We start from the raw sequence: 12718 nt of genomic DNA on the forward strand, positions 1-12718 counted from the left end.
TTCTCCAGGGGGACTGATCTCTGTAGTTTGGAGATGTGCTGTAATTCTGGGGAATCCCCAGGTCCCACCTGGAGGCTGCCATCCCTAAATACTTAACCATGTTTTAGAGTGTTCAAGGACAGTCCTTAGCCATGTTTTTAGAGCATGCATGGTACATCTCTCTTTCTTGCTAAATATTAGAGAAGAAAGGAGACACCTTCCAAAGAAGAAATAATAAACAAACTACTTGAAACTGCCGAAATGGATGAATTAACTTTAATTCTGAAAGGACATAAAGAGGAAAGCTTTGAAAATACATGGTCAAGACTTTACAGATGGATTGAAGAATACATTAAATGAAGCGTGAACATAACCAAAACAGAGGACAATGCGTGTATCTATAATAAAATGTGCAAAAGTTATATTTAACATTATTAGATGTAGAAATATACTTTTATTGAGAGAGGTATGGATAACCCAACAGATAATTCAAAGAGTCGGAGGGATTCTCCCACTGTATGTTTGTATGTATCATGTTTAGTTTTGTTTGTGTCCGTTTGTTATAAAAATAAAATTATTTACGATGGAACATCTCTCTTTCAGTGATCTTTACAGCAACTCTCATGGTAGGCCAATGTAATTATCCCCACCTTCAGGTGGAGGAGAGATTTTGGGGATATTCAAACAGTGGGCTGTCCCTCGTGTCCACTACAATAAGCCAGTACAATAAGCCAGTACACTGAGTCACGCATTAGCAGAGTTGGGGTTGCCAGCTCCCAGTTGGGAAATGCCTGGAGGTTTTGGGGGCAGAGCCTAAGGAAGGTGGGATTTTTTGGGGGGGGAACTCAGTGGGGTGTCCACTTTCCAAAGTGGCCGTTTTCTCTGGGTGAACTGATCCCTGGCCCCTGTAGATCAGCTGCAATCCCTGGAGATCTCAAGCTACCATCTGGAGGTTGGCACGTGGCAACCTTTTTTCCCTGGGGGGGGGGGGACCCAGCTCTAGTTGGACTTTCAAGAAGAAGCTTTGCTGTTCATTCTTTCCTTTGGGCTGTGACCTCTCTCTCGTCTCATTGTTTTTCCTCTGGTTTGAGTGCAAGGGAGGAACTCTGGGCAAATCCTGCCTCCCCCACAAACGCATATATTGCAGGAGCTTTTCCCTCTCAGCTTTGTTCCCTCCTCCTCCTCCCCCCCCCCCCCCCCCCCCCCCGCCGTGTCTGAGCTCCCCTTTTCCACGGGGACCCTGCATTATTCATCAGTTATTCTTTTAGCTGAAGATTAGGGTGGAGACTCCTCGGGGGAGGGACAAACAAAAACCATCGCTTCGATCCACCCTGTTCCCTCTTCGCCTCTGCATTTTGCCTTCCTTGCCAGTTTCTTGGGACCTTTCGACTATTTGATCCTCCGGCCCCGGGTAAACCCGGCACGTGTGTTTCCTGCACCCCCAGCCCCTCCGCCGCGCAAACGAAACCCGCCGTTACATCTCCGCGATCGAGGCTCTCCTCCGGTCTGCCGCCGCCAATCAATAAGTGGGTGGACTTCAAACTCGTAGGGCCGGGCCTGGAGGGGGTGTCGCCTGGCGCCGCTGGCCTGACTTTGAGTATTGTTTGTTATTCGCTGCCTGCGCGAGCGGCGGGCCAGGTCTGCGCCTCCCTTCCGCTCCCGCTTTCTCTCCCTCTCGCTGCCAGCCGGGCTTTCCGGCGTGCTGCTGGTCTTGCACGCGCACACACACTCACTCCCAGGCGCGCACGCACAGGGCAGGGCTGGGCTGGGCTGGGCAACAACACTGAGGTTGCAGCTCTTGCTGGGGTTCCTCCTTCCCCAGGTCCGCTGGTCGAGGCGCGGACGCTGCGAGGGGTAGGGGTGGCGGCGCTGGATAAAATGCACGGCGGGATGGTTGCATCGCGCACAGTCTCCTCCTGGTCTTCTCTCCGTCTCTCTGCTCCCTCTAACTCTTTCTGAGCACTGATTTTCCCCCCCTCTCTCTTTCTCCCCCTCGGCTGCTGCTGCTGCTGATCTGCAGGACCCCTTTGCCCCCCTTCGGGCTACAAGAAGGCGGATGATGAGATGTCCGGGGCCATGTCCTCTGTGGACCACGAGGAGGCAGCAGCCCGCACCATTTACTTGAACCAGCCCCAGCCCAGCAAGTTCCATGACAACCGGGTCAGGTAAGTGCCAGCAAGGGAGAGGCAGGCAAGGGGTGAGGGGGGAAAACTGTGCAAGGACCAGCAGGAAAATCCCCTGGAAGTGGATTCTCTGGGTTTATCTTTCTGTATGTTTCAGACACACACACCCTCATTTGAGTGGAGGGCTGCTTTGGGAGGATGCATGAAATTGCCTGATTCTGCATCAGACCCTGGTCCATCAAAGTCAGTACAGTCTAGTCAGAGTGGCAGTGGCTCTCCGGGGTCTCAGGTAGAGATCTTTCACGTCACCTACTACCTAATTCATTTACCTGGAGTTGCCGGGGATCGAAGCTGAGACCTTCCGCTTGCTAAGCAGATGCTCTCTGACTGAGTCGTGGCAACTTCTCCTTGATCTGAGTGATGTGTGGAGGCCCAACTCCCCAGAGTTATCCAAGAGTCTTGCTAGCTTGTCTAAGAATTACTTCCTCCATGTTATCTTTTGTCTCTGAGCTGGAAACTAGCAGTATAGCTAAGGGGCCAGATTTGGCCCAGGGGTTTCCAGTTGCTGAACTCCCCACCTAGTACAGATTTTTAAAGTGGGGAAAATGAGATTTCACCCTAATCTGTGGATGTTTGATTAGTAACCTTGAGGAAGACAGAATCTTGTAGGTGTCCACACCAGGCTGATTTCTGTTCTTCTTGTTCCTCTTATTGCTGGAAAGGATTTCCCCCCCTCTTCCCAGTTGTCTCTGACCTGTGATGACGCCTTGCCCTCTTGAGCAAGAGCAGTAATAGGGTAACATCAGTTGATTGACAAGCATTGCCAGGTAAGAACCCAGCGTGCTTGCCCTGATCAGAGCAGCTAACACAATAAGGGTGAGGTCAATGGCAGGTGATGGATAATAGGCTCTTATTTGCAGAAGAATAGTGTGAGAGTCGGTAACAGGTGGGGCACAATAGCGAGAGATCAGTTACCAGAGACTGTACACTGACTCTCTCAGCAAGACAATTATGGGAGCTAATAGCAGACGGTACTGGTTGGCTGTTCCAATAATGAGAAGCAGTGGGAGAAAAGGAGGCATAGAGAGATATTCATCCTGATGTCCGGCTCTTAAATGGGCGGTGTGATATATTATGTTTATGCAGTGGGTAAATGCCAAACTCTCCCGGAAGTCTCTCAGTCCCTTGCCACTGTGTGATGTGGAAAAGGCCTGTTCCCAAGATCAGACAAGCAAAAGCAAGTATTAAAAAAATGCCAAAATATATCCAAGTTTTGGAAGCACCAGTTCTAAAATGCTGCAGACTGCCCAAATCCTTGTAGTCTTAGTTCACTTAAGGAATTAATTTCTTTAGGTGAAGAACACACAGATGACTTTTCATGAATGTGATGAACTGAAAGGTATATGTTGCATAAGCTTCTTTGGTGAAGGCAGGGCTCAAAATGGGGTTGGAAGTTTTTACTGGATGGCTTTGAGTCTTTAAGGCTGGCCAAGACTATATGAGTTGAGTATGGTTACTTCCAGTATTGGTTCCATTTGGCCCCTTTTAACTGATTGATAGATTTTAATTGGACCACTGTATTCTGTATATTGAGCACAGCTGATTAAAAAGAAGTTACTCGTATCAACTGTTTTGGTTACTGTGTTTGGTTGGGGGTTCTATTCCCTTATTTTTCATGGTATTGGTTGGGAAGTCCCAGATAAGCTTTGTACAGTTTTCCTTAGAAACTGACACATGTTTAGTGCTTAGTTTTTAAAGAAATGCTGAGGATGAAGGTTGCCTAGATGTTTTGCCATGTAAATCCATGCCCATCTTCCCAGATGTGTGGAAGTTGGTATTACTCAGTGGTGAATACACCCTCCAGGGCATGTTTCAGGGATGAGCCCTGGTTTTGTTCTGCAGATACATTGGCAAATCTGGCTCAGATTCAGATCTGCATGGACTTAGTCCTAATGTATGACAGCTCAGACACAGGTACATGTTTCGTAGCATAGGTGCAATATGGAAGGGAGCCCACGGAGCACTGAAAGTGGCTCCAGCAAAGACAGATGGTCTTTTTAGACAGGCTAGAATCAGAGCCATTTCCCTCCGGTTATCTCTCTCCTTCCACCTTGCTGCTGCATTTGGTGATAAATATGTTAATTTACAATTTGGAATACAAACCCTGCAACAGAATAAAACTTGCAATGGATAGCAAGTTGTAAAAAAAAAAAATTCAATTAGGACAGTGTTGCTAACAAAGGATGTTTCTGCATTTGGTTGAAGACCTTAATAACCCTAATAAACAGGAAGGCTTTGGTCAGCAGGGTTGTGAATGCCTTTGATATAATAGCATCCATTAAAAGAGGTCAACAATGTCATACAGTGATGCAAAATATTTTATATAGTGGTGCAAGGAAGATTAAATGCAGGGTGAATGGTCTTTAAGCATACACAAAGACTGCCCAAGTATTAGATTATGCATATGAAGTGGTGCCCTGAGCATGGAAGCGGGGAGGGACAGAAAGGGGCTCTCGAAGGTATGGACTCTACATCCAGGGAACTGTGCTGGAGCATCACACTCTTGCTTTTTTACACATGCTTCTTCTTGGTTAAGTTTCCAATGGGTTGGTTCCTAATGTCTGTGTATTACTGAGAATTACTTTGTTTAGTGAAGCTACATTTTATGATGGTTACCTATTATGTAGGGGCTTTCTAAAAAAAATCTGTCTGAAAATAGTCCGCACCCTCCGCTTCCCAGATGGGAGAAAAATATGTCCAAGTATATAGCACCCTATCCAGTTTTTAATTCTACAAAACTCCTTGAATAGGTGTACTCCCACACAAATGCTGGGGGGTGGGCGTTGCCTATTTTGTCCCATCCTTAAAACTGTATACCGAATTTTACTTTCCAATTTTGTCTTACATGTTGAACAGCTGTTGCTTTTCTACCACTTTTCTGGATTTCACTTATTCCACTCTGCTACATGCCAGTTTATGGGATCAGAAGACCCCTCACTGGTTTAGCAGCATGTAACAATAATTGTTGTGTCTCCATTCAGTGTACAAAGTGCTTTGCAGATCTCATGTCATGGTCCCAACCTTCTTGGGTGGGTTAGAAGAATTATGTATGTATGTATGTATGTATGTATGTATGTATGTGTTATTTCTCTGTGTCTGTGATATGAAAAACCTCTGCCTGAGACCCTGGAGAGTTTCTGCCAGTCTAAGCTGACAATACTGACCTCGATAGCAACTTCATATGTACATGTGAAATAGCCTTATTGGCTTGAACTTAGGGCCACACTGCATGTCATGGCACCTGTGAGTTCAGCCCTTGGCTGTTAGTGCCATTTTAGAGAAAAATTTAGCTATTTAAAATTTGCTGCTGCATTGTGGTGACACCAAACAACCTTGTTCCCCCCCCCTTCTTGAAAAGGCACAGGAGGGGAACAAGGGATCAGGTCCTTGCAGCAATAAATTCCCCTCTGAAATGTTCGTAATGTGTAGTTTGGCTCTGCGTGTATGGACTTCATAGTGTCTGCGGTTTGAGTCTCAGTCATATGGTTAGATCTCTCTCTCTCTCTCTCTCTCTCTCTTTTCCTGAACATATCAGCAACAGAGAGGAGAGAGGGATAACTCAAAAGATGCCCTGTGCAGGCTTTAGGAGGACTTTGCATTGGAGAGGCAAATGGAAGGCAGTAGAAGTAAGATGGTGGATGCTGAAGGATCCCAAAGTTCTGGTCCATGGCATTCTTTTATCATGGCTGTGGTGGCTATACTAGGAGGCATCCCTGCCTTCCATAATGATAGCCCTGTTAATCTGTTCCAACACAATTAACAAAGAGCAGTTTTGTAGTTCTTTATTGTATTATTTACCTTTTTATAACTTGCTGAGACTCAGGGCAGGTAACACAGTGGAAAACAGTGCAATCAAATAGCCTGAGACATCCAGCAATGCAATAGGACCAGAATCACAAACATTAGAAACACTGCAAAAAAATTAAAAGTATCAGACAAAATTTGTCACAAATAATGCAAAAAAAGGAAGGAGAATGCAATTATGTATCAAATAAGGAGGAGGAGGAGGAGATTGGATTTATATCCTGCCTTTCAGTACTCAGTACAGTGGTTTACAATCTCCTTTCCCTTCCCCTCCCCACAACAGACACCCTGTGAGGTAGGTGGGGCTGAGAGAGCTCTTTCGAGAACTGCCCTTGAGAGAACAGCTCTGACAGAATTTATGTCTGACCCAAGGTCACACCAGCAGTTGCATGTGGAGGAGTGGGGAATCAAACTTGGTTCTCCCAGATTAGAGTCTGCGCTCATAACTGCTACACCAAAATGTGTCAAGTTACAACTGATTTACAGTTACCCCAGCAAAGGGCTTTCAAAGCAAGTGAGAAACAGAGGTGGGTTGCCGTTGCCTTCCTTTGCAGAGTCTTCCTTGGTGGTCTCCCATTCAAGGACCAACCCTAAGTAGCTTCCAGGATCTGGCAATATCAGGCTATATCATACCATTCCACATCCCCAAGACAAAGTGTATACATACAGTAAACAGAAGGAAAGACTGCTATCATTTTCCTTTATAAAAGCATCCTCCATTCTGTTATACTATGGACTTATTCCCTTTATAGAAATGCCCTCCTGAACAATTCTGTTTTACCCAGTTTGCGGAATGATTTTTAAATATTAAGAGATTTATTACAGCATTGAAAACAGCCAAGACAGGTTTTGCTTTTCTTTGGTAAAACAAGAAGGAGATGCTCTCTGGAAACCATGCTTCAGGAGTAAGCACTTCATCAAATTATTATTATTTTTAACTGCAAAGAGGCATCTGCCTCTTTAAAGAAACAGATTTATTGTAGTATAAATGTTGGTGGATTAGAATCCTCTTCATTTGATCTGCATACAGATTGTTCTACCCCATAAGATTTTATGGAACAATATTTACTTAAAGTCCCACAAAACGTCTTTTAGTTTTAAAAGTATTTGTTTTATTTGAGGAGTCAAAGCAGCTTACAACATCATTCTCCCTTCTACCATTTGATCTTCTATAATAAGTGAGGTAGGTTGGGTTTAGAGAGAGAGAGAGACAGGCCCAAAAGTTTAATTTGAAGAAATGTTGATTCCTTACACTGGATTTCTGCAGAGTATGTCCTCTTTGTTTTACCAAGCAAAAATAAAACCTGTCTTGGCTGTTTCAATTATTGATTTAAAAGGTTTACTGGCCCAAGAGATGCTGAGAGTAAAAACAGATCTCAAGCACAGATATGTCCAGGGAACAGCAAAATGGATAAAGCAATGCTATACATCCATGCTGGTTGAAAGTTGGATGGTGCCGGGTGGATTAGTGTTGCAAGCTAAATCATGACTTACGATAGTGGATCTGCAGTGATCATTAAGGTAAGAAGCCCCTTGGTGAGTCCAAATAACTAATAAATATTTGGAGCTATAGTTATGGGTATTACATTTGTGGAATGCATACTTCTTGATAATTTAGAGGTAAGAGCGTATGAAGCTCACTGAGTGATATGGGACTGGTAACTATCAGTGCAGTGCTCAGCAGAGTTGTGTGTGTGTATTAAGTGTTGTAAAGACGCTTCTGACTTATGGTGACACTATGAATTAATGACGCCCAAAATGTCATGTTCTTAACAGCCTTGCTCAGATCTTTCAAACTGAGGGCCATGGCTTTCCTGATTGAGTCAGTCCATCTAATGTTGGATCTTCCTCTTTTCCTGCTGCCTTCAATTTTTCCTGGCATTATTGTCTTTTCCATTGACGTTTGTCTTGTCATAACGTGACCAAAGCTCGGTAGGCTTGGCTTAGCCATTTTGGCTTCTAGGGAGAGTTCAGGCTTGATTTGATCTAGAACCCACCTATCTGTCTTTCTGGCGGACACAATATCCATAAAACTCTCCTCCAGCACCATATTTTAAATGAATCAACTTTCTTCCTGTCGGCTTTCTTCACTGTTCAATTTTCACACCCACACATAGTAATGGGGAATACCTAAATCCATTGAAGTCTCTGGGCTTGGTAGAGTAGAACTGTTTAGAATTTCAGTGTATGTCTCAGGCAGCTAACCTACATTGCAAGGATAAAGTGAGAGGAGCCCCGTGTAAGAGCCCTTTAGAAGGAGAAATTAATAAAGCCATTGAATAAATGTTGCACACTCCATTACCACAACTCAGTCTATCAGTAGGATTGGTATGAGCTCTACTGCTTGGGGGACATATAGTGAGATGTGGAATTTCCCCCCCAAATTGCAGTACTGATAGCAAAGGTGGCATGTTAAAATTCTGCTATGGTCATGGTGGAAAGCAGGCTGAGACACTGTGTGCCCAGCAAGTGCCCAGTGCTGTGAAAAAGTGTCCTCTCCTCACCATCAAACTCTTGCCTGTTGTGACAAAAAATATGCTGCCGAGCCATATGCTCCAATCAGAAGAAAATCTGCTGAACCCCTCTCCCCCCTTTCCTTACTTCATCCTGTCCTCATTTGGTACTTCTACGTACTTCTATGTACTTCCTGGTCTGCCTAACTTACCCTATAGGTTTGTAGTAGAGGTAAAAGGGAATAACCCAAGTATACTATCCTGAGCATTTTGGACAAAAAGCGGAGCACACATGTAGTAAATGTAATTATTTATCCCATTTGTATCCTGTTTGTCCTCCAAAGAGCTCAGCATGGTATCAAGAGATTATACCATTCTTATTCTCTTGACAGTGTTAAGTTGTGAGAGAGTGGCTGGCCAGAATGTAACATGGTGCCCGCTAACCCACATTGGCGCAGGCTTGGAAATGGCTAGTTCTCTGGGTACCTAGCCTGTGGCCGGTTGAAATTGCTCCCAGTCTAGTAGGGAGGGATGTTCTGCAAACGTTGGGTCTTCTTTCATTTAATGTTGGGGTGCGTGGCAGTTTTGTGAGTGAGGGCACTGAAAGAGAGAGCACCATTAATAACTTAAGAGTCAAAGCTCTTTTCCTCAGATACAAGTTTTCTACTTGTACCTGTCAAAGGAAGCTTGACTCTCAGAAGCTTATACCCCCCCAAATCTTGTTGGTCCCTCAGGTGCTGCTGGACTTGAATCTGGCTCTTCTACTGCAGACCAACATGGCTACCCTCCTGAAACTGTATTCATAACTTAAATAGCTAAAATCCTTAATAACTTATGCTTAAAAATAATATACAATACTTATAGTTTCACAGGGTAGCTGTGTTGGTCTGTGATAGAACTATTAGAGTCCAGTAGTACCTTAGAGACCCAACAAGACTTTCGGTCTATAAGCTTTCCTTCATCAGACACAACTAGAGTAAAATCTTGTACAGTCTACTCATACCTGGTGAAAGGAGCTTTGAGAAACGACGACTGAAGGGTGACATGATTGAGGTTTATAAGATTATGCATGGGAAAGAGCAGGTAGAGAAAGAAGTACTGTTCTCCCTTTCTCACAATACAAGAACTCGTGGGCACTCCATGAAACTGCTGAGCGGTCGGGTTAGAACGGATAAAAGGAAGTACTTCTTCACCCAAAGAGTGATTAACACATGGAGTTCACTGCCACAGGAAGTGGCGGCGGCTACAAGCATGGACGGCTTCAAAAGGGAATTAGATAAGCATATGGAGCAGAGGTCCATCAGTGGCTATTAGCCACAAGCTATAGATAGGGGCTCTGGGGCAAGTGAAGCTCTGTCTTCTTGGTGGTGGTGGGGGGGTCAACAGTGGGAGGGCTTCTAGTGTCCTGGCCCCACTGGTGGACCTCCTGATGGCACTGGTATTTCTGGCCACTGTGTGATACAGAGTGTTGGACTGGATCGGCCTTTGGCCTGATCCAACATTGGCATCTCTTATGTTCTTATGACTCTCAAAAGCTGATACCCTGAAACTCTTGCTGGTGTCTGAGGTGCTCCTGGACTCGAATCTTAACTGTTTAAAAACTTATACGGAGTTAATAAAAATGATCAAAAATCTACCTCAGATTTTAATACTGCGTGGTGACCACTGCTCTGTCTGTTGCCACAGGTCAGCATGGAAATTGAAAGTCTAAATCCAGGGGTGACGAAACAGGGTTGGTTTTTTTCATTTCATGCCTGCTCAATTCTAGAATTAACAGAAATTATCAATATATTTAGTCCATTTGTTGAATCGTGAGAATTTTTAAAAAATTGATGCCAGAATAATTCGCCTTTAAAAAGCTGTGATATATAATACAATATACTGCTAGGTTTAGAGAAAGACTAGCACAGTCAGGGACATTAATTCAGACAGAATTATAGACAGGAGGGGTGAGTATTTGTGTGACAGATGAGAAGGACAATAGTTGAGATGAAATTCTTGCTCTAGGAATCTTTTGTAACACCTTATGTTCTGTACTTCAAACCAAGGTTGGAGCCATCTTGTCCGAAGTCATTGCCTATACACTGATAGATTTTAAATTTGTATGTTTTAATTTGCTAGCTGCCTTGGTAGACCTATGACGGCAGACAGGCAGAGTAAAAATCTTGTCAAACAAACAAACAATCCATTGGCAGTGTGGGGTTTGAGTTAATCTATAGTCGGAAATGGGTTTAAAAAGCAAATTGTCATAATCAAGCAACATTGATTTTGATGCATGAACACATTCTCTTTTTGGACTTTGCCCAATGGCTGCACCCAGAACTTGGAGAAGAGAATTCAGGGTTTAAGCGGCAGATTTTGGGACACCCTTCAAAGAAAACAAATGGTCAATTATTCAGGATATCTCCAAGGTGAGGGCAGCATTTGAATTTTGTACCTTGGGCACTAGTAAGTCCTGGGCTGTCCTTATATCTGTAGATGTGTGTGTGATGTCAGAGACCCCATGTGCTGTAGTGCGTCGAGTGTCAGGCTGAGTTCTGGGAGATCCAGCTTTGAATCCTCGTTCTGCCACTCTTTCTCTCTGCCTTGTGTCCCATACGTCACAGGTTGCTGTTATAAGGATAAAATGGAGAAGGGGAGGACAATGTTTTAAGCTGCTTTGAATCCCCATTGGGCTGTAAAGCAGAGTATAAATCTAGGAAGGAAGGAAGGAGGGAGGGAAGGAAGGAAGGGAGGAAGGAAGGAAGGAAGGAATATGCTTCTCCATGGTGCACAACCACATAGGCAGTCAGCATTATCATTGCTGACAGTGGATGTGGGTGGGATGGGGACTAATTCCAGGCCCTCCATTCCCCCATTCATCCATTTTCAGGAAAATTGACATTGCACATACTGACAGTGTAGGACCACCTGATCAGCAGGAGAGCTCTGCAAGGCCCTTTGAATTGTGGCCAGTATGTGTAATGCTTTCTATAATGGAGACCACCCCTTCTCTGAAAGTGTTAGCATGTATTGAGGAGACCACTTTGCACTTCCAAAACAAATGTGTTGGCTGCTGTACTGTTTCTGGAAGGAAACAAAATAACATGAAATACGGCTTATGGGTTGAGCTTATGAAACATTGGAATGCAGGACAACTTGATACAGGTTTGTTTTTTTCTTACAGGCTATTTGATACAGGGATTAATGGAAAAAGAATAACCTTATGATGCCTTGGATTTTGACAAGTATCCGAGTAATTATTTCTTGGGCCATGATCTTATGAATTCTTCCCCCACCCCTTCAGTTTCCTGTATAACTCTTTAATGCAGAACGTTTGCTTACAACCAGTGTCCATCAATCAAGGGGCTAAAATTCAGAGCAGTGTCTGTCAAGATTCAGAGAGCATCATGGGAGCCTGGCCACATGAGTACATAAAGCAGGAATAGACAATTGGAAGCCTAGGTGCCAAAATCCAGCTGCACTATCCCATCCCCAGTAGTGCCCTTGATGCTAAGGGCCATGACATAGACACACCAGCCACTTTCTCATAAACTGACTCAGTCTGCATCCACACTTCATTGGATATTGCACCATGGTTGTGCTGTAACAGTCATTCACTATTGGCTTTCCTCGTGCATTTAAGACAGTCTAAGAGGTAAAGAATTGCTATAACATAACAACAGCATAGTTTCCAGTGATTTATGTGTGTGGGTGTCCAATAGTCTTTTTCACCCTCTCCTGTAGTCCGAACAGCCAGAAAGGCCATTGGTAGAAGCCCTGCTCTTAGATATTCCACTTCTGCTTACTCAAACTATAGTTAAGTTACTGCGGTCAGGTGATCTTTATTTCCTTATTATCTTGCAAAAGTTGCTAAGCTGGTCCTGAATAGTTCTGTTGAAAGACTAACTCCCCAAAGGGTGTTTTAACAGTGGCTTTGTGTCACGATGGCTGTTCCCCGCCACAGGGCAAACAATGTTGTGTTCTTTGCTAACTCTTGCCATGGTTGTTCTGCTTCACGAGTCTCTTAACTGGCTGTCAGTTTGTAATGGAAAATATTACTCAACAACCTGTCACTTTTTCTAGACGGTTTCTCTAACAGAAAGGACAAACAGCTAGTACTTCCTCTATTGTTTGTGTGGCAGATTTGTTGCTAGAATTTACAGGGTCCAGTGTTCTACGGCTAGGTCATTACAGTCATTTGCCGGAGGTGGGAATGGTCATCCATCTCAATGAGCAACAAAAATGACCCTGATCGGTTTTTGTCACTCATATAAAATTAACCAGAGAAAGGTTATCCACACACACTGGGTGAGGAAG

General features: G+C 44.1%; 1 protein-coding gene across 1 annotated transcript in view; it reads left to right on the forward strand.

Annotated features, from left to right (window-relative positions):
• Positions 1-12718, forward strand: part of ATP8A2 (ATPase, aminophospholipid transporter, class I, type 8A, member 2) — a 224812-nt gene that overhangs the window by 77661 nt on the left and 134433 nt on the right. The window contains exon 2 of the mRNA XM_015413822.1: positions 2000-2144. Within this exon, the coding sequence (XP_015269308.1) occupies positions 2000-2144 (145 nt within the window). The remainder of the gene's footprint in view (positions 1-1999; positions 2145-12718) is intronic.

This window comes from Gekko japonicus, unplaced genomic scaffold (assembly GCF_001447785.1).
Source record: "Gekko japonicus isolate JY-2015 unplaced genomic scaffold, Gekko_japonicus_V1.1 scaffold931, whole genome shotgun sequence".
Lineage (NCBI taxonomy): Eukaryota > Metazoa > Chordata > Lepidosauria > Squamata > Gekkonidae > Gekko > Gekko japonicus.